Genomic DNA, 19736 nt, shown 5'->3' on the forward strand with positions numbered 1-19736 from the left:
TTTATCTCGGCTAATCTAAGGTTGCTATAATAACCTTACCATTTGTGAGGTAGCTAATAAAACCAGTCAATGGGAACTTGATATATTTTTTAACTTGCATCGTCAGATAAAATCCAGCATATTGTTTAATTAAAAGGGTGTGTTCAGCTCTTAAACATTCTGTAGTGGTGTGACCTGTTTCCTAGCTACGTGACATTACTTTTTGGTTCAAATCCATCCACTTATTAATTTTCTAATCTTGGGCAAATTACCTGAACTCTCTGATGATGTTTCATTTTCGACACTACGATGCATGCTGTGGTGTTTGTTTCACAGCTTGTAATAGGAACTAAATGAAATGATGAAACAGTACTATACAGAAATGAAATATGTCTACATTACTATCATATTTCCTCATCTTTCCTATGTCATTTTGTAAATTTTGAGCTTTTATCCAAAGATGATTTGCTTAGTAAACATCTATAAACTGTTTTGTGAGTTAAGTTGGTCTCTGTGGAATCACTGAGAAAACTATTTCAGGATGGATTCTTAGCTACACTTCCTGTTGCTTTCAGCAAGCATCTTAGACCCTTGAATTGCAAAGTGATCTGTGGGCCAGACTTTGAGAAAGATGCCTTTTCCTCTAATGGTGATTCTCAAACTATTTGGTCATTAATATTAATGAAAATGTTTTGGTTTGGGTTTTAAGGAATGGGTATTCCTAGATCTCTTCCTCCTGAAATATCCTGATTCAGCAGATTGAGTAGCAGTTTAGATTTTCAGAAAACTTTCTCTGATTTCTATATTTTGAATTACAGCCTCTTTCCATCCCTAAGTGTTGAGACAGGAAGCTGTGCATATGCCTGGCCTGTGTGGGTGAGGGGATATACTTATGTTTGGCAAGTCTAGATTAAGTAGAAGGAGTGAAAAACTTGTGTTGAGATATCTAATAAAAGCCAGGTGTGAAACTCATTAGATGGCAGAGTTTCTCCAGCCAGAAAGGACTGTAGATACCATCTAGTTTAAGTCTCTTACTCATAGAGGGGCAGGGGGAGAAATAACTTAGTGCTTTGCCCAATGTCACAGGAGAAGAGGGATTGAAAATCATATTTCTGCTCCCAACTCCACTCTGTCCCTACTATATTAGGCTGTCTCTGCCATTTCAGGAACTGCTAACTCCTGTGAAACCAGTTTCTCTAGTGCTGAATTGGGCTTCTGAGCAGACTTGTAGTGGCCAAGTAGAAAGTGCTCTTTGAGTCAGCTTTCCTGTTCACGTCCATCTGCAAGAGTGTCTTCGTTAAGAATCTCACTTAGTGGGGAGGCCTCTGAGGCCCAAGAGGTGCAGGCTGTTTGTTCCATGTCCACCTCTACTGTTACTCTCCTGTCTCTTACACTGTGCCTTCTCTCAAACTCCATGGCTGTGCCCTTTGCTAAGAAGGAAAATCCAACAGGAAGACCAGATTTTTCTAGAGAGATGAACATCTCTCAGATGAGAAGAAGTCTCCAGGTAACCTGTCCTGGGTTTCCTCAACATTAATGGGTTGTCCACATTGACCCCACATGCATTGTCACATTTAATCTTCTCAACTTTGAGAGGTTTTGTTTTGTGAACCCCAAAGAAGTGAAAGCAGAGGCTTAGACAATTTATGTGCTTACCTGTGTAAGAAGCGGAAGCACCAAGATCAGATGACAAACCATTGCAAAGCCTACATACCTCATGTTTTGTCATTGATTCTTTTTAGCTCTGACACATATAATTCTGTGAAAACAGGTCAATTTTTGAATGCAAATAATGTGAGATTTCATGAATTGTTAAGTAGGACACATAAGCTACCTTGTAAATTATTCTCACTTCTTACTTAGATTATTGCAATGTTCTCTAAACTCTTATATTTTACATATGTGTGCAGGCATGGATGTGTGTGGAGGGCAGGGATCACCTATCTCTAACTCACCAGCTCTGGGATTACTAGTGTGTGCCACTATGCCTGGCATTTTTTTTAAACATGGGTCTTGGATATTCAATTCAGATTCTGATGCTAAGAGAGAGTGCTGAGTCAGGCTAACAGGTACTTTACTGGTGAGTTATCTCTTCATATCCTGTAAATAGGCATGTGTGTGTTGTATGTATGTGTTCATTTGATTGCGTTCATGTGGCTAAGAGTACATGTGCATTTGCCTGTGGAGACCAAAGATTGGTGTCTATTTCTTGAGACAGAATCTCTCTTTTAACCTTTTAAAAGATCAAATACTTCCAACATATAAATAGGATATATAATATATATTACCATTTCAAAACATAGGGAAGGGAGCATAGTGAGGAAATACTAGACCAAAGCAAGACTGAAAATAAAAATCAGCTGAGCAAACTCCAAACTATGCATCTCCATGTCTGATGTCAAAATGCTCTCAGATCTCCAACTCCTTTCAGCTTTGTTGACTGCAACACACTTCTTTCTCTGTGGCTTGTTCCACTCCCTGTTAGCAGCTCTCTTCGGCAGGTATCCCATGGCTCTGGCATCTCCAACATCTTGGGGTCTCCAAAGCAATCCAGGCTTTACTTTCACAGCTTCATACAATGGCCTCTCTAGGACTTCAATCAGGGACACTTCCTGACACAGGCCTGGCCTCAGCAGTTTTCATTAGGTGCAGATGACGATTCCATAACTCCTTTCTTCTATCCTTGACTCTAAAGCCAGAACCACATGGCTGAAGCTGCCAAGTTCTGTTGCTTGCCTGGGCTGGAATATGGCCCCCTTGCTCAATTACATCTTCACAGCCTTTCTGTTTTTAATCGTTTTCTTCACTGGCTAAGCTTGGCTGTCCTGAAACTGGATCTGTAGATCAGGCTGGCTTCAAACTCAGAGATCTACCTGCTTCTGTTTCTGGAGTGCTGGGATTAAAGGCAGGCACCACCACGCCCAGCTCTAAGCTTTTCTTTAATTCCTTTTCACAAATTGGAAACTTAGCTGGGTGGGATCATGCCCTGAGGTCACCACTCCCTTATTACATTTTTAAAAATCTGTTATATCTCCTTGAAGACAGTATTTAGCTCCATCCCACTTCCTGGTGCTCCTTTTCTCCTCAAATTTTGCATTTTGTATTTTTCCTTTCTCAGCTTATTCCTTTTCATTATAGATCTGCATAAGAGTGACCACTAATAACCACATGACAGAGTCAATACTAAATTGTTTTTTGAGATTTCCTTTGCCAATGGAATTAATTCAAATCTCTTCATGTTAGCCTCAGGCAGACTCTTCAGACAAGGGCAAAAAGTAGCCACATTCTTCACCAAAATATCACAAGAATGATCTCTAGGTCATATACTAATATTATTTTCCACTGAAATCTCTTGAGCCAGGCCCCTGCAGTTCAAATTACCCTCAGCACTACTGTCTTCCATGTTCCTACTAGAATGACCCATTAAGCCCCCACTTAAAGTGTTCAACTGCTTTTCTAATCTATAATCCCAAAGTCCATATTCCTCCAAACAAACAAAACAAACAAACAAAAAAAATGGTCTGGCCTATCAAAGCAATACCCCAGTACCTGGTACCAACTTCTATCTTAATTATGGTTTCTATTGTTGTAAAGAGACACTGTGACCACAGCAATGCTTATAAAAGAAAACATTTAATTGGGGTGGCTTACACTTTCAGAGTTTTAGTCCATTATCATCATGGTGGGACATGGTGGTGTGCAGGCAAACATGGTGCTGGAAAAGAACTGAGATTTCTACATCTTGATCCATGGGCAGCAGGAGTCCATCTTATACTAGGCATATCTTGAGCATATGAGACCTTCAAGCCTGCCCCCACAGTAACACACTTCCTTTATCAAGGCCACACCTACTACAACAAGGCCACATCTCTTAATAGTGCTACTCCCTATGAGCTTATAGGGACCAATTATATTCAAAGTACCACAAGGTGCAATACACAGTTAGAAGCTTAAAGGCATGAAAATCCAGGAGGTGCTGGTTAAAGTCCTAAGGTCTAAAGGCTGTGAACACAAGAGATGTGACACCCAAGTGAGGGAGAGGAACAATAAATATGTCCCAGTTCCAGAGACTGGAATGATGGATTTGCATTTTCTCAGATTATTGTTTTCTTTGAGTCCCTGGTGGACTGGATGGTATTCATCTATACTGTGGGTGTATTTTCCCCATCCAGTCTATGCATGCACTTTAGGAAATAGTTTCATAGATGTGCCTAAAAATAGTTCTTTACTAGGTGTATTAGGTAAAGCTGTCTGGAGGAACAGAACTAAAAAGAGATGCATTAGTTGGGTTGTGCTATAGGGCCAGTAATTTTTCCTGCATGCTAGAAAAGCAGAGAAGCTAGTAACTTCTCAGGTCAAGAATCTGGATGCCTCAGCAATCCCAAACGAGCCAGTGATGACAGCTGGAAGGGTTCTCAGAGAATCACTGGTATAGAGTAGGCACTGGAAAGCCAATGAAGCTAGGGCCCGATGTCAGCAAAGGATGGCAGTGTCATTGTTCGGCACATTCACTCAGGAAGAAGAAACAAATGCAGGCACACTTTTTCTTCCAACATCTTCATATCTGGGCTGACATTTTCTTTTTTGGAAGGTGCTTTCTGCATTGAGAAATGGATTTTCTCAAAGTTCTTTTCTGGAATCATCCTCATGGACACCTAGCAGTCGATCTCCTAGGTGATTCTAAATCCAGTAAATTTGACAATCAAAATGAGTCACCATGTCCAATTTCTAGGTATTTTTAAATCTAGTCAGTTTATACTGTAAACTATACATCACAAATGGCATTTTTATTTTAGAAATTGTTATTTTCAAACATGCAACTGTAGGCAGTGTCAAATAAAATATGACTTGGCTAGGGCCTTGAGAAGGATGTCCCAGGAGGAAGTGGACTCTCTGTGCTCAAAACTGGCACCTGTATAAACAACTGGTTGGATTGTAGAATGAACTTCCATGTAATAGTTCTGCACTCTGTTCTCCAGATGTGTTGCTGAGATCTCCTTGGAATGTGGTGCATTGACAATCATTGTTGTTTAGGATATCACTGTCCAAGAACCAGGTGGACATGATAGTACACATCTCTAATCCCAGAACCTGGGAGGGAAGAGGCCAGCCTGAGGTTCATAATGAAACCTTGCCACTGAAAGGAGGGATAAGGACAAGAAAGCCACCAAAAATAATCTTTACCTTGAATATTCTATAATTCCAAATGGGATAAGAGAGTGTGAAAAGTCAGTGGTGGAAGATAAGGGGATTAAAGTTATTAGTTGTCACAAAAGAGAAGTTTCTGGACACTAGATCACAAAGCCACATTCGCGTTTCTAAATAAATACTATCTCATGTTTTATATGTGACCATTTTTCCAAATATATTCAGGTTTTTGTTATAAAGACAAGGATATCTTTAAGTATTTATAAGTGATTTTTTCATCTGTTACATATTTTCTCATTTAAATTTTCTAAATGCAAAGTCTATTTTTAAGACTTGAGAGGTCATCTTGCCACTGAGCCTCAATACCTCTGCCGTAGTCACTGCACAAGGAGGCGTCTGTGCTGCCCTCACTCAGTATTTCTGCAAATCCGAAGGATCTAGTGAATCTGTTCTCAGATCCTTCTTGTCCCACTTTTGGATCTGCTGCCCTGGTGCCTCTTTCTGCTTACTTACTTGCTGTCTTTAAGGCTTCTTGATGTTACTGTGGCCCTCTCTGGTCCATTTCCAGTTAGGATCATTTTGGGGTTCTGCCTCTGTCACCCTGAGTAGAGATAGGACTGGGATGGTTAAGCTTGAAGTACAGCAAAATTGACTTTATGGGAAGCAGGAGAGAGCTGTAGAGCAGAGGTGGGAAACCTAGAATTGAATGCGATGTAATTACTATAAGGACTTGGTGTTCATGCCCACTCGCAAGGGTCTCTCTCACTGGTTGGATCTGTTCTTATTTAGTTGTTTGTCCACCTTCCCCAGGCAAGGTTATTTCATCATATCTTGCCCTACTGGAATCCCACCATCTCCTCAAGCAGTCTGATGTTTGAAAAGGGATTTTATTTTTGAATGAAAAAGAATTAACAAGGAATGATTGCTATTTTATCTATGGACCCAGTTTGGCTCTCATGTCCATTGATTTTAAAACTGAATGTTGAAATTAACCGGATGCTCACTTAAACTAGCAATTTTCTCCTTCTCTTTGGAACCAGGGCTGCTTATTTTGGTCTCATTAACTAGCTGATAACTGAAAGTCTAAGTCCAAAATTCTTGGAAAATGACAAACTACTGATGGGTTATCTCATTCTGTTCTCACTGGCTACATTTAATCACATCAATTCCATTAAGTTGTACAAAAGAAAGTGGATTATGTATGTGATCATTCAGATGAGATGGACATGCAAATTTCTTATGTAAAATATGGATCTCAGTCTTAAAATAAGTCTACTAGAACATTTCTAAACATTTCAAAATTCTGCAACATACTTGTTAATTTCTCTATCAACCGGTCACCTTCACAGGTCACTAAAAAGTGTGTTATGGAAAAGCAGTTATTGGTTCCCAGTCAAAGACTGTGATAGAGCTAGGAAATGGATCATGCAGTCACATTACAATCCAGTGTATTAAGGAGGAGATTACACATATATGTAGGCAATAAAAAAGTTAGTTTCTAAAAAAACAAATTCCATGTATAGTGATAATTACTATGTATATATAAGAAATAGGGAGATGAATAACCTAACCATGTTTTGCAAATAGATCTGGAGGTAAATTTTAGAAAGGATTAAATTAAAGAGAAGAATCTTAGACTCAAAAGCAAAATGCCCATCTTAATTGGCCTCAGTTGAACAAATGCTATGGATACAAAGAAATACTTAATTCCTACCATAACTAGTTAATCTTGGCTTTAAAAATACATCTAAGATACACGTTGTGTCAAGTTGCATAAAGTTTTCTAGAATTTACTATGGAACAAGCTTAGAATTTTAGTCATGGTAATCAACAGTACTTTAGACTTTAGATGCTACATGAGGAGACAGAAGGCAATCAGCTTTCTCTCTGTGACCCCTAAAAATTGGCTGAAGAATGTAACACATGCACGCATATAAAAACAAACAAACAATAAAAATTTGAGCTTTTACTGCTGTTTTTCATTTTTCCACATACTGGACTAGAGCTTCTGAAATTGCCAAAAAACATCCCTCTTTGGATAGAGTCAGAGTTCTACAGACCCCAGAATGGGAGGATTTGAGGTTTTCTGAAATCCTTGTTTTCTAGGGCACAGTGTTATCTGGGGATTTCAAACTGAACTCTTCTTGGACTAAAAGCCTCAGGGATAGTGGACTGGTGACAAGGGACTTGTACCAGAACATTTTTCATTCAAGCCAAATAAAAGCCATCATGCACATATTAGATTAAGTTCATACTTTTGATGCAAATAAGATACAGTTTTAGTAAATTTTACCCATATAACCAAATTCCAAATTCTAAACTGGTAAAGTTATTACAAGTCCATAGGTCTTAAAGTGAAAACAAATTGATTTTCAAATGCTAAGAAATAAATTAGACTATGTTCAGTCATTATGTCCTTCCTTAGCATCCTCCTATTTCCAATTAGTGGCTAGAAAGCTTAGGTTGAGTCAAGCAGGTCTGTGGAACATGAGTGTCTTAGGGTTCCTATTGCTGCAATGAGACACCATGACAACACCAAAAGGGAAGTTGGGGAGGAAAGGGTTTATTCAGCTTACTCTTCCACAGTGTTGTTCATCACCAAAGGAAGTCAGGACAGGGACTCAAGCAGGGAAAGAACCTGGAGCAGGAGCTGATGCAGAGGCCATGGAGGAATGCTGCTTATTGGCTTGCTCCCTGTGGCTTGCTCAGCTTGATTTCTTATAGAACTCAGAACTACCAGTACAGGGATGGCACCACCCACGATGAGCTGGGCCCTCCCCCATCATTCACTAATTAAGAAAATTCCTTAAGGCTGAATCTTATGGAGGTGTTTTCTCAAGTAAGGTTCCATCCACTCAGATAACTCTAGTTTGTGTGTTAAGTTGACATAAGACCAGCCAGTACAATGAATCAGTGAGATCACAGATACTTATTTACTAGAAATGAAAACTCAAGGCACGTAGGTATTCCTGCCGACAATGCAAACATTGAGGGGCATTACACAAAAAGGACCAAGGAAACTGAAGCTTAAGTTTCTTTAAGGGGCTGGCCACTGGGAATTTGACCATGCTCCAGTGACTATCTGGGCTGCACAAATTAGACTTGCTTTTTTTGTTGGCGGGGGTCACAAGGGTTGGGGGTGGACCTGGGAGGAATGGAAAATGTGTGTGATTGCGGTATATTATGTGAAATTCCAAAATAATCAATAAAAATATTACATTGGGGGAACAAATAGAACAAGGATCAATCAGATATTGAACTTCACGTTTTAGTGATAGCATGCCTGACATAGTATAAAATGATCACATAGTGTCTCTCTTCACTTCTTTTACACATTTATTCTCAAACTTATTCTTTTCTGAAGCTGGTTAATACTGACCACATTTCCAAATATTTCTTCTGATTTGTTTGACTCAGGTAAGCAAACCTCTCCAGTAATAGTTGTCAGATTTTAGTTAAACACATGAGATCTTTTCCATATTGCCTTTTTCTTACTCCATCTTTTACATCTCTGAGAGAACCAAAGAGATTTCAGTCAATAGATTCAGGATGACCAAACTCCCTTCAGGTCAAATGAGCTTGTCTCCTTGAGCAACTCTTTCTCAACTCTTACTGAAGACACTTGCAGAATCAGGTGGTTATTTTTTATTTTGTGTCTTTCTTTGTTTTGTTGTTGTTTTGATATTTTGTTCAATTATTTTACTTAAGACAGGTATTGGAGAATTTTATTATTCCAAAGTTCTTCATTATCCTTGATCAAATGCCAAAGGCTATCAGTGAAGAGTTTGAATGTAAACAGAGTGGTAGGATAGATTAGAGGGTCTTTCTTGGTTCATGCGAGCTGCCTAGAATACAAATGTAGAATGCTTGTATCAACAGACATTTTATTCTTGTATCAAATTCACTAAAAACTTCCTGTCTATAAAGACAAGTTCTCAAACAGGAGTGACAATAGGTCAGTGGTTATGAAGTTCAGTTGGAGTGTTCCATTGAACCCCTGCTGTCCACGGTCGATGCATAGAAAATATTTGTTCTTGCCTCCCAGGAAGCTATATCTCTCTGGGGGGGGGGGAATACCCTACATCATATTTAGTGACAATGATATTAAAGTGATTCATCAGTGAACTTCATGATCTGTTATGAAAATGAAAGGTAGCAGAGCCCAGAGGAAGACACTGACATATATTCTGTTGTAACAAGGGTAACAAGAATTTATTTTTCAATTTAGTTCAATTTTTAATTTAGTATAAGGAAAATTTTACTTAGGTCTAAAATTGAACTAGTAGGTCTCCAAGGCTGAGTATGTGGATTGTTACTCTTTATTAAAACCACCAATTATATATAACCTGCTGTGTGAGTGACATATCCTCTTAGATATGGAAACAAATTAATCAATGCATTCTGGGAAAAGGTGTAAAAGAAAGTAACAAGATGTAGTGAGAAAGATGTAGTGAGTTAAGCTTTATTCTAATTCAGTTCTCAAACCTGTTAACCTTAATTACCTACAGAGTTAAGAATATATATGATATCAGATAGTCTAAATCAAAAGCTCTAGGGAGTAGCTGGAACTCTGTATTGGTAAGAGCTGTCATCATTGATGGTTATACATAAACAAATTAGGCAAACACTGTCCTTATTCTTCTGGCATAAGATTAATTATCAGCAAATAGTGTTTGTTTTGTTTTGTTTCCTATGTTGGTTCATTTCCCCCTCCTGTATTTCCCCCTGGCTCTTATATGAAGATTTTAAAAAGACCTCAGGGAGAGCTAATTTGTGGTAAATTCTGTTTGTTGGGCTCTGGGCTGGCACAGGAGGGATGTAATTTTCTGAGACCTCATTTTATTTGTCTTCTCCTTTCTACAATTGAATCAAGTGCAAAGGTGAGAATCTAGTTTGTGGCAGAACAGCACATAAGAAAGAAGAGGCATTAATTTACACGGCCTGACATCAGGAGGGGAAATGATTCTGTTAGCCAAGCTATAAAAAAAGTATCTAAAGCCTGGAAAATTCGATGAGGTCAATGTTAGGACAGATGGCTGGAGCAGAATGGCTGACCATTCAGCAGCTAAAAATAAAGGATATCTAGGCTGAGGTATGTGTAGTTAGGAGAAAGCCTTCAAATCTTAGTTACACATTTCAAAAGGAAAGCGCAGGACTTTGCAGAGCATCTCACGTGAATTTGCCTTACTGTACAGAAATGACCCAAAGAACAGACTGGTGGCATGCAGTCCCCAGGTGTCCGCTACTGTGAGAGCATCAAACAGTGGTTTCCTTTACTGCATTATTTGTGCCTTCTCTCCTTTTCAAGAGAAAATGTCTTTTCATAAGATGTGAATTATTTGAGTATTCTAATAAAAAAAAAGTCATAAGGATGAAGTACATCAAGAAAACTCTGAAATAATATTTGAAAAACTCGTAAGTTTGTATAAAAACAAAAGTTCACATTGGCCTCATACTGTTTTTAATGAGCAAGTTCTGTTACTGATCGTGAAAGGAAAATGAGATGGAAGGCAAAATTAACTCACTCAGACATAACACGGATTAAATTATATAGAAGTTTATACCATAAATTATAAGAGTTTTCTATTTATTCTGTGGAAGAATTTTAATGAGTATGAAAGTGTGTATTCCCATATATTAACTGTATAATAGTTAATGAGAAGCACAAAGAACACACATTCCTTTCAAAATTATGCTTATTTTTCAGTTCAATGATTTACATTTTTAAGAATCAATCAGATTTTAAAAGTAAATTCAAATAAAAGTTTTTGAATCAGATGAGTTGCTTGAACAGTGTTTTGAGTATGAAGTATTATAGAAACGCGGCTGCAGAGATGGCTCTGTGGTTAAGAGACTTTCTGTTCTTGCAAATGACCTGAACTCAGTGCCCAGCATCCACATTGGGTAGTTTACAACTACCTATAATTCTAGGGTTATAATCCTCTTTCGGGTTTCATGACCACTGGCACACAAACACACACATATACTCATACAGTTACACACACACACACACACACACACACACACACACACACACACACACACAATATAATAAAATAAAAATACCATTGTATTTTGGGTCATAGAAGGACAATATTTGGGTTGAGGAGATTCATGTATGTGACAAATGGCTGTACTAGGTAACTTTTAGGAGGCTTATTTCTAAATTAAGATACTTCTATCTTATCCTAATATCATCCAATTTTATAAAAGTCAATGGAAACTGGATTGACTTTATGAAATGACTAAAAACCCATATTCTGGAGTAACATATGAGAAATTTAAATGCAAACATAGGGCAAGATTAGTAACATCTGGAAAATTCAATTTTAGTCATCTCACAATTATGAGTTTTTTTTTCATTTTCTCATGCACACACACACTGATACTTGTGGTAATGATTAAATGAAATAATGCAATAAAGCAATACACAGCTTATAAATGTATATAAAGCAACTGCCTAGTTAAAGGCTCAGTTGAGAAGAGCTGCTAAATGTGTATGACTGATAACAATTTAATTATTAACTGAGATTTCTTTACTTGGCAAACCTCCTTTAGTGTTTTGTGTGGACACTGTTAGCTGAAAATGAGACATACAATTTAGAACAAAAGATCTCCCGAGTCTCTAATGTTTGTTAAGTGGAGACAAAGAGCCACAGTCTTGAGAGCCAACATTACTTCTGACAGCAGCCTGACTTCAACCGTCTGAGATGAGACCGGAGAACTGAGAACAAACCTTAGAGGAGGAAAAAACAAACAATGGCATGAGAGTTAGGTTTTATGTTTCTGGGAAAGGAAATGAATCATTTACTAGCTGGTGGGAGAGCTCATGATATGAGGAGAACTTGGCTCTGGAGTATTTGCTGAGGTCCCCAGGTCTCCAGCCCTCTTGGTTGGAGCAGTGAAGAAGCAGCAATAGAAATTTTAATGAGATTAGCAAACCCAAGAGAGAGAATTACAGCTTAATTCCCAGGGAAGATTCTAGTACAGCAGTGAAGTTCCGTGAGTGCTGTGGCCCTAGAACGGTAGAGAAGTCATGGGGAACAGAAACTCCTAGGTGGATGAGATTAAAGGCCACCTCAGAGTTTCCGGGCTCTCAGAGGCGTGTGGTAGAGACACCAAAAATGATTCAATAGGATTCAAGCATCAATAAGAGTGGTTTAAACAAACATTAGGCTTTACATATCCTAGGCTGGGCCAGAAGGTGAAGCTACATTTACTTCAACTCAGTGTTGTGGTTACACTTCAAACAACTGTAGATTGTAGTGTGCAGAATAGAGTAAGTCGCATCCCACTAAGGGTTGGTGCAGACACAAGATGTATGTAAACCCAATGCCTTTCCCCTTTCTATCCTTCAGGTTCCTTTTCAAGGGAGAAGGAAAAGTGGTATTGGTAATGCGGGGTGTCCTCATCTATTCACCCCATTGATAGGAAAAGCCAAACACCACCTGACACTGAAATCATAAAGCTGAGGGTAATTCATCAGTCACATATAGTGACAGCATGGGGATGGGAGTGGGCATGGGGAGAACATTGTACATTTACAGGGCTATGTGCATGCAAGTTTTTATGTATAAGATATGCAGGTGCCACTGGCTGCTGAGGAAGGGATGTAATTGGTTTGCTGGAACAATTATGCAGGCAGCAGAGAATACAAACCTGCTAATGCAGGGTTTTGAGAAGCTGTGCCTGGTTGCTTTGATAAGGACATATATCTGGCTCAGAAGCCTCATATATAGGAAGAGTAGTGAAGGAAATTATGGCTGGACCAGTTATAAATTATTATATCAGATGTTCAGCCTTAAACTTTGGTGATAAGCCATTATTCATGCCTGACATCAATTTAAGGTGGTTTGTTTTGTTTTGATGTTGTTTGCTTGATTGGTTGGCTCTGTTTCATTATGTATTGAGATGAGGTCTCACTATGTTACCCTGAATGGCCTGGAACTTACTATATGGACCAGGCAGGATTCAAACTTATGGCAATTCTCCTGAACCTGCCTCCTGAGTTGTGGGATTATAGACACATGCTACTATACCTAGTGGACAACAGTTTATAACTAGATGACCACCAAGGCTTTTAGGAATGAGCAAAAGCATTTCTACTTGGATGCAAAGCACCCACCTAACAAAGAAAGGACAAAATATTTTGAGATGGCAATAAAAAAAATATGAACTTTACTACACAGCCTTTTGTCCAGCCAGTAATGGCCACTTGTGTGACACTGATGTAGAACTCATTTTCTCCAGACACTAATCAATGCCTTTGGTGAGAATGACACTTAATAGGGCTGGAGTGTCACTTTCCAATTTGTTTTTTGTTCTGTTCTGTTTTGTTTTTTAATGGTGAATAAATAAATTTTTATTTGTTGAAAACCAATGTATTTATTTTTTCCTTAGGTAAAATTTAAACACAGTGAATGCATATTACTACTTTTAAAAGGATATACTTATATAGACATAAACCTAATTAATATATCAACATTTTAATTATACCACAATGTTTCTATAAGTCTGCTTCTACTCAATCCTGGAGCCTAAGGCCCAGCAGCTACATTGAGCTAGACTTTGTTCTTTTTTTGTTTTGTTTTGTTTTTTTAAGACAGGGTTTCTCTGTGTAGTTTTGGAGCCTGCCCTGGAGCTTGCTCTGTAGACCAGGCTGGCCTCAAACTCACAGAAATCTGCCTGCTTCTCCTTCCTGAGTGCGAGTGCTGGGATTAAAGCAAGTGCTGGGATTAAAGCAAGTGCTGGGATTAAAGGTTCTACCACCGCCCAGCTTACTTTGCCTATTCTTGATATGCCTAATAGAGAGACTGATTATAAACAGAAAAAAAGATTCCATTAGTCAGAATTCTTTAGAGAGAACAGAATTTATAGAATGAATCTCTCTCTCTCCTCACACACACACACACACACACACACACACACACACACACACACACACATGTATATGGGACTTTTTAAAAGATTGACTTACAAGACATTGCTTAACTTAATCCACCAATTTGTGTTTTAAATAAGAATTCTTTGGAAAGATCACCGGACTTCTTACTTACCCTGGCTGTCCCCCACGTTTAATCATCACTATTGTCTTCATGGGAGGTTGAATTCCCACTACATGTCTTCTTCAAGCTCTCAGCCTGAGTATTCTACATTGCATGATTTCCCTGACTGCTATTGTTATCTAGGATTCCTAGTCAGATACGGAGTACCCTATTGGGGTTAGGTTGTGGGGTAAGCCTACCAGGAGAAATGTGTTAATCCAACCCGTGCTTTGAATATCTGTAAAGCAAGAAATTCCCAGTGTTCATCATGACCTAAAGCAGAAACTCTTGGGAATGGTCTACAAGTTTGCAAAAATGTTCAGGTAGGGCCAATGGCCAGGGCTTCCAGTGCTAGGATGGATGCCTGCAATGCAATCATTGAACCTCCCCTTGGCTTTATCCTTTATTAGAATTTTTTTGGCTAGAAGACCAAAAGAAACAACTCTCCACAAAGATGTGTAACAGAAATATTACTAGTGTATTCACTTACTTTATCACAAGACATTTGTCATGTTGCTGAGAACATTGAGAAGTAGATGGCTTCATGAATGTCATGGTGTCTGGCAAATGAGAGAGTAAAGAAGAGGAGAGAGAATTTGTCAAAATGCCCAGATGTGACTCCATTCTGCATCTAAGATCACAGTAGACATGCCAAGCTAAGAGGGTACTACTTTAATGACCCAAGTAAATGGCTTGCTGGATGCTTTTGAGTACAGGTTCAAGTTCTTTGAGGTTCTATTCCAAGACTCTATTCTAATTTCACTGTCTTCCACTCTACTGGAATATAGTATGAGGCCAAGAAAAGGCATTTTTTTAAAAATTAGAATCCCAGGGCCAATTCATAATCATGATAGGCAATGCAGAGACTGGGAGTATGAGATGAAGCAACCAAAGTATCTGTAGGTACTAGCAGAATTGTTTATCACTTACAATTTATACAGATTATTTAGTGTTTGGCTTGGCAGGATTCCTCTTCAAATGGACCAAAATTTGAGTAATATTAAGATTTCCAACTGAGTACGTTGCCTCTAGAACCTAAAGGAGAAAAAAAAATAGATGTTGATGTAGTTACTTATCTATTGCTTTGATAAAGCTCCATAATCAACACAACGTAGGAAAGAAAGTACTTAATTGATCCTATGGTTCCAGAAGTTTAGAGTCCATGATGGTAAGGCAAAGACACAGTGGCAAGAACTGCTGAGAGCTCACAGCTTGATCTCAAATCATGAAGCAGAAAGTGTACATTGAGAATGAGTATTTTGAGTCTCAAAGCCCAACCCCAGTGGCAAACCTCCACCAACAAGGCCATACCTCTGAATCCTTCCCAAACAGACCTACCGACTGGGGACTAGGTATTCAAGCAATTTCAAGCATTTAATAGAGGCGAAAGAGCCGCCTTCTGCTATGTCTGAGGCAATGACCCTGCTTTTGTAAGCTTTTTTCTGACTTTATTAAAAGAAATTATATATATATGTATATATATATATATATATATATTTTTTTTTTAAAGCAATTTTCTGTAGGGAATGTGTGCAGTAGCATTGCTGCCCGTGGATGCCATAAGTAGCCCAGTTAAGATGTGTCATGTCTCTTTGTGAGCAAAAGCAGCTGTGATCAAATGTGTGCTAAATTCATCATATTAGTCAGATTAATAGTAGTAAAATATTTGGAAGTTATTGATTGGATGAAATCAGCACTTTTAATCAGGAGGTTATTAGATATATGGGCCTTTATAGAAAAGGACCATATGTTAAAGATTGTAGAAACCCATTGCAGAACATCATACTTTGTCCCCCTCTCCAAAATTTAAGAACGGGCCAAATTAAATCCAATTGAGCTAAAATGGAGAATCAGTCAGGATAATCGCTCCTTCACCCACCAGTTCTTATATAGTAAGTTTGAATCCCTGAAGACACTATTTTAAATTAAATGAGGCGTGTTAATTATGTTAACATGGAATGGGGGTGGGAGAATCAGGATTTCTCATTCTGTCAAACAAATTTGTGTCAAAGACTTAATTTTCATTAGGTCAGAATGTCTATGCCTACCATGTGATACTTTAAGGCAAGTGTGTTCTGATGACTAAGGCAATAATGAGTTGTTCTGCTTTTATGCTTACTTATCCTTCTAAGACTATAGGAAACAAATATGTTTAAATTTAGTAAGCACTTCAGATCTACCTGCTAGTAGGACTTCATTTTTGTTTTGTTTTGTTTCCGGACAGGGTTTCTCTGTGTAACCCTGGCTGTTCTAGAATTCACTTTGTAGACCAGGCTGGCCTCACATCAGAAATCCACCTGCCTCTGCCTCCCAAGTGCTGAGATCAAAGGCTTGTACCACCACCACATGAATAAAATGATTTTTTTTTTGTTTTATGTGCATTAGTGTTTGCCTGCATATGTATCTGTCTGACGGTGTTGGGTCCCCTGGAACCGAAAGTACAGACAGCCGTGAGCTGCCTTGTGGGTTCTGGGAATGAAACCTATGTTCTCTGGAAGAGCAGCCAGTGCTCTTAACCTCTGAGCCATCTTTCCATCCCCCTTAGACTTACTTAAAGCTGTGGTAATTTACCGGTTGGTACATTTCGGCGGGCATCACTGTAAATTTTGAAGTAAATTATAGAGACACAAAAATAGATCAGAGCCCTTTTTCCTTTGATCTACAAATTCTTTCAGGTAAGTTTTAAAGTTCCAGTTAGGTTTGCTTGTGCAGCTTTGCTCTGGTATTTATTTATTTATTTTTTGCTGTTTTCCTTTCTCTGTATTTAGGTTTTTAATCTTTATGTTTCTCATTAAAGGTTTTTTTTTTTTTTTTTCATGGTGGCCGTGCATTGGATATATTTAGTAGAGCTGGTGGGGGAGGGCCCTCTTCCCCTTTGTCATATTTATAAGTTTCTTCCTGAAATCAATATCTTCAAGTTTTCAGGTCTGCCTCATGGTAATAGTTGACATATGTGTTTAAAGACATTGGGTTTGGATTCACCCCTGCACAGGTGCCACAAGGATGCCAAGGGTTTGTCCCTTAGGATGCCATGGATGTTTCCCTCCAACTCTGTGGATTAAGATGTGTGTTGCAAGAGAAGCACTGTCAGTGATGTGGTGCAGGGAAAGAAGCCTAGATAGGACTCTCAAACCTAATTAAAACCACCTTCTACAGCAGCCCCACATTTCCTATTACATAGGTAACCCCTCCCCCCTTTCTCTTCTTCACCGTCTTTTTAAAATGAAAACAACTCTCTGGCAATATTTTGGGTTTCTAACAAGAATGTTTTATACTTTAACTTTTGTCTCTACACAATCATCTTTGGCACAGATTTTTTTGGTGTGGTTATAGGGAAAGGTTCAGGAACTTGTGAGCCTACATTGTAAATGGCTGCCCCTTCCTCCAGGGATTCCTAGTTTATCTTCCTGGGTAGAGGTCCACATCCAGTAAAGTCTAAGTCTCTGGACTTGTGATTGTGAATTAGCTTTTTGGTGTGCTTTTAGGCAACGGTGCGGAGCCCAGGGCATATTGGCAATGGGTTTTGCATCCCAAGCTTGGTTGAGTGCCAAATGCTCCTCCCTCTCCCTGTCCCCTTTTTGTTTTCATCAGCACCTGGGCCACAGGCCACGGGCCACCATGGATGTGAACCTTGATGCCCTTGGGGGTCAAAAGAAAACAAACGACAGCAGCAAGGGAAGCGACAGCCCAGAAGCCCAGCAAGGTCACTACCCCTGCATGCACGACACCAGGAATGCCATGCTTAATTCTCTGCAGGATGGTGGTCTCCTTCCTTTCCACAGACCTTACTAAGGGTGTCCTTTGGCTTGTCCCTTGTACTCATAATTATAAACAATATCTGTATTATAACCTCAAGTAGCCCATGGCAGTCCCAGGATAGTCACAGTGACCAGAGAGCTCTAGATTGGAGCCTGGAAAGCAGGGCTGAACTTCTACTTGGTCAAGGCACTGCCCTTTTCACTGCTGTAAGAAACGGAAGCCTCGGTGACCACCTGTCCGACAAGTTCAACCTGATACCATGTTGACATCATCTTGGAGACAAGAGAATCATAGTATGGAAAGAGACAATAGTGATCGACAGAGACAGCGTGCTGCCACACAGTCCACAGCTCATAGTCCCCAGCAATTAGAGGTTTCTTTTTTAGCTTTTGCCATATCTCAGAACCAGTTACCCCACAGCAGTTACTTTGTGATGATGAGATATTCTTTAGATATCAATGTTTGGAAGGCTATGTAGTCCCCAAAACCAGTAATTTGCATTCCTTCCTATTCAGCCCATTGGTGAGGTAGAGATTCTCTCTCTAGAGACCTGGCAGTGGCTGAACACATTTAACAGTTGACAGATGAGATCCACAAAAGTTGTGGGATCACATATGTTCATAGGACAAGGCCAAGAACACTGCAGACCACGCAAAGACTTGGAGAGGGTAGAGTGGGTGACCAGGAGCTGTGAACAGTAATGAGAGTATCCTGTCCATGAGTTCCCAAAGAGGATAGGATTTTCGCTGTGGTAACTAGGAGCTAAAGCCTGCTACCTAGGGATAAGCAGAAATTGTGCCTGCTCCCTGCACTAAGGGTGGCATAACTAGGGTTCCTCCATGGCAGAAGAGTGAAAAGAGAAACATGCTATTAAGTTAATGAAGGCCCTCACCAATTTATTAGAGGTTAGGAGAGCACAGAAAATTTTAATTTTTTTTGCCATAGGCCACATGAAGGAACGAGTCCTATAGATGGTCGTGAATTATTTGAAAATGTATGAAGAGAGAATAAATTTTAATGGGGAAGTAAATGGTATTATTTTGAGTTAAAAGACTGTCAAGACTATGAAGGAAAAAATGAAGAACCGTGATTTAAAATAAAAACTATTAAAGAACAATGCATTTACATATTTGAACATATCTGCAAATGTATGACCAGATGAAAGGGAAGCTTTGATAATACTTGAATACACAAGAATTGAAATTTATAGCCAGAACTAAGTTTTCTAGAATTATTGACAACTTAATGACCAAATAAGCAAACCCAAACATATGAAAACCAAGTACATGATATGTTTAATGTCAGGATTAAATATTTCTAAAACTCTCTTTTAAGTGATAATTATGTTGGTAAATAAGAAAGATAATTTTTCATGAGCCCAGAAGAATAAAAGCTTACAAAGATCAAGGTGAGTGCTGAAGGCTGCCTCTTTGCTTCTATCTCTCTCTCTCTCTCTCTCTTCCCCCAACTCTTGAATAAACTTCTGTTTATTCCAGTCTTATTTCAAGTCTAAGGGCCAGGATGAATGTCTGTTGCTCTAGTTCAGGTCTTATAGTTCAGTGGTAGAGGAAAACTGATGTTGTAAGTCAAAAACAGGCAGAGAGATTGAGCTCTTCCTCACTCCATCTTTAGTGGGATGGGTGAAGGCAGCACATACTAGGAAGGACGATGTGCTTTATATGTGTCCACAATGTTAGATATTAATCTCATACAAACCACTCTCCTAGCCTGGATGTCACGATCAGAGCACCCTGTGGCCTCATCAAGTTGACACATACAATGAACCCTTGCAATTGTCAAATGTCT

The 19736-nt window shown here is 39.0% G+C and overlaps 1 protein-coding gene across 10 annotated transcripts in view; it reads left to right on the forward strand.

The window, feature by feature from the left end:
- Positions 1–19736, forward strand: part of Pkib (cAMP-dependent protein kinase inhibitor beta) — a 97206-nt gene that overhangs the window by 55129 nt on the left and 22341 nt on the right. For 6 of the 10 annotated variants that reach the window (XM_037200491.1, XM_037200493.1, XM_037200494.1 and 3 more), the window contains one exon: positions 17763–17874. The exons of the other annotated variants lie outside the window; for them this stretch is intronic. In XM_037200491.1, the coding sequence (XP_037056386.1) occupies positions 17790–17874 (85 nt within the window). In that variant the 5' untranslated portion in view covers positions 17763–17789. The remainder of the gene's footprint in view (positions 1–17762; positions 17875–19736) is intronic. 10 annotated transcript variants of the gene reach the window in all.

The sequence above is a fragment of the Peromyscus leucopus genome, chromosome 8a, assembly GCF_004664715.2.
Source record: "Peromyscus leucopus breed LL Stock chromosome 8a, UCI_PerLeu_2.1, whole genome shotgun sequence".
In the NCBI taxonomy this organism is placed as follows: domain Eukaryota; kingdom Metazoa; phylum Chordata; class Mammalia; order Rodentia; family Cricetidae; genus Peromyscus; species Peromyscus leucopus.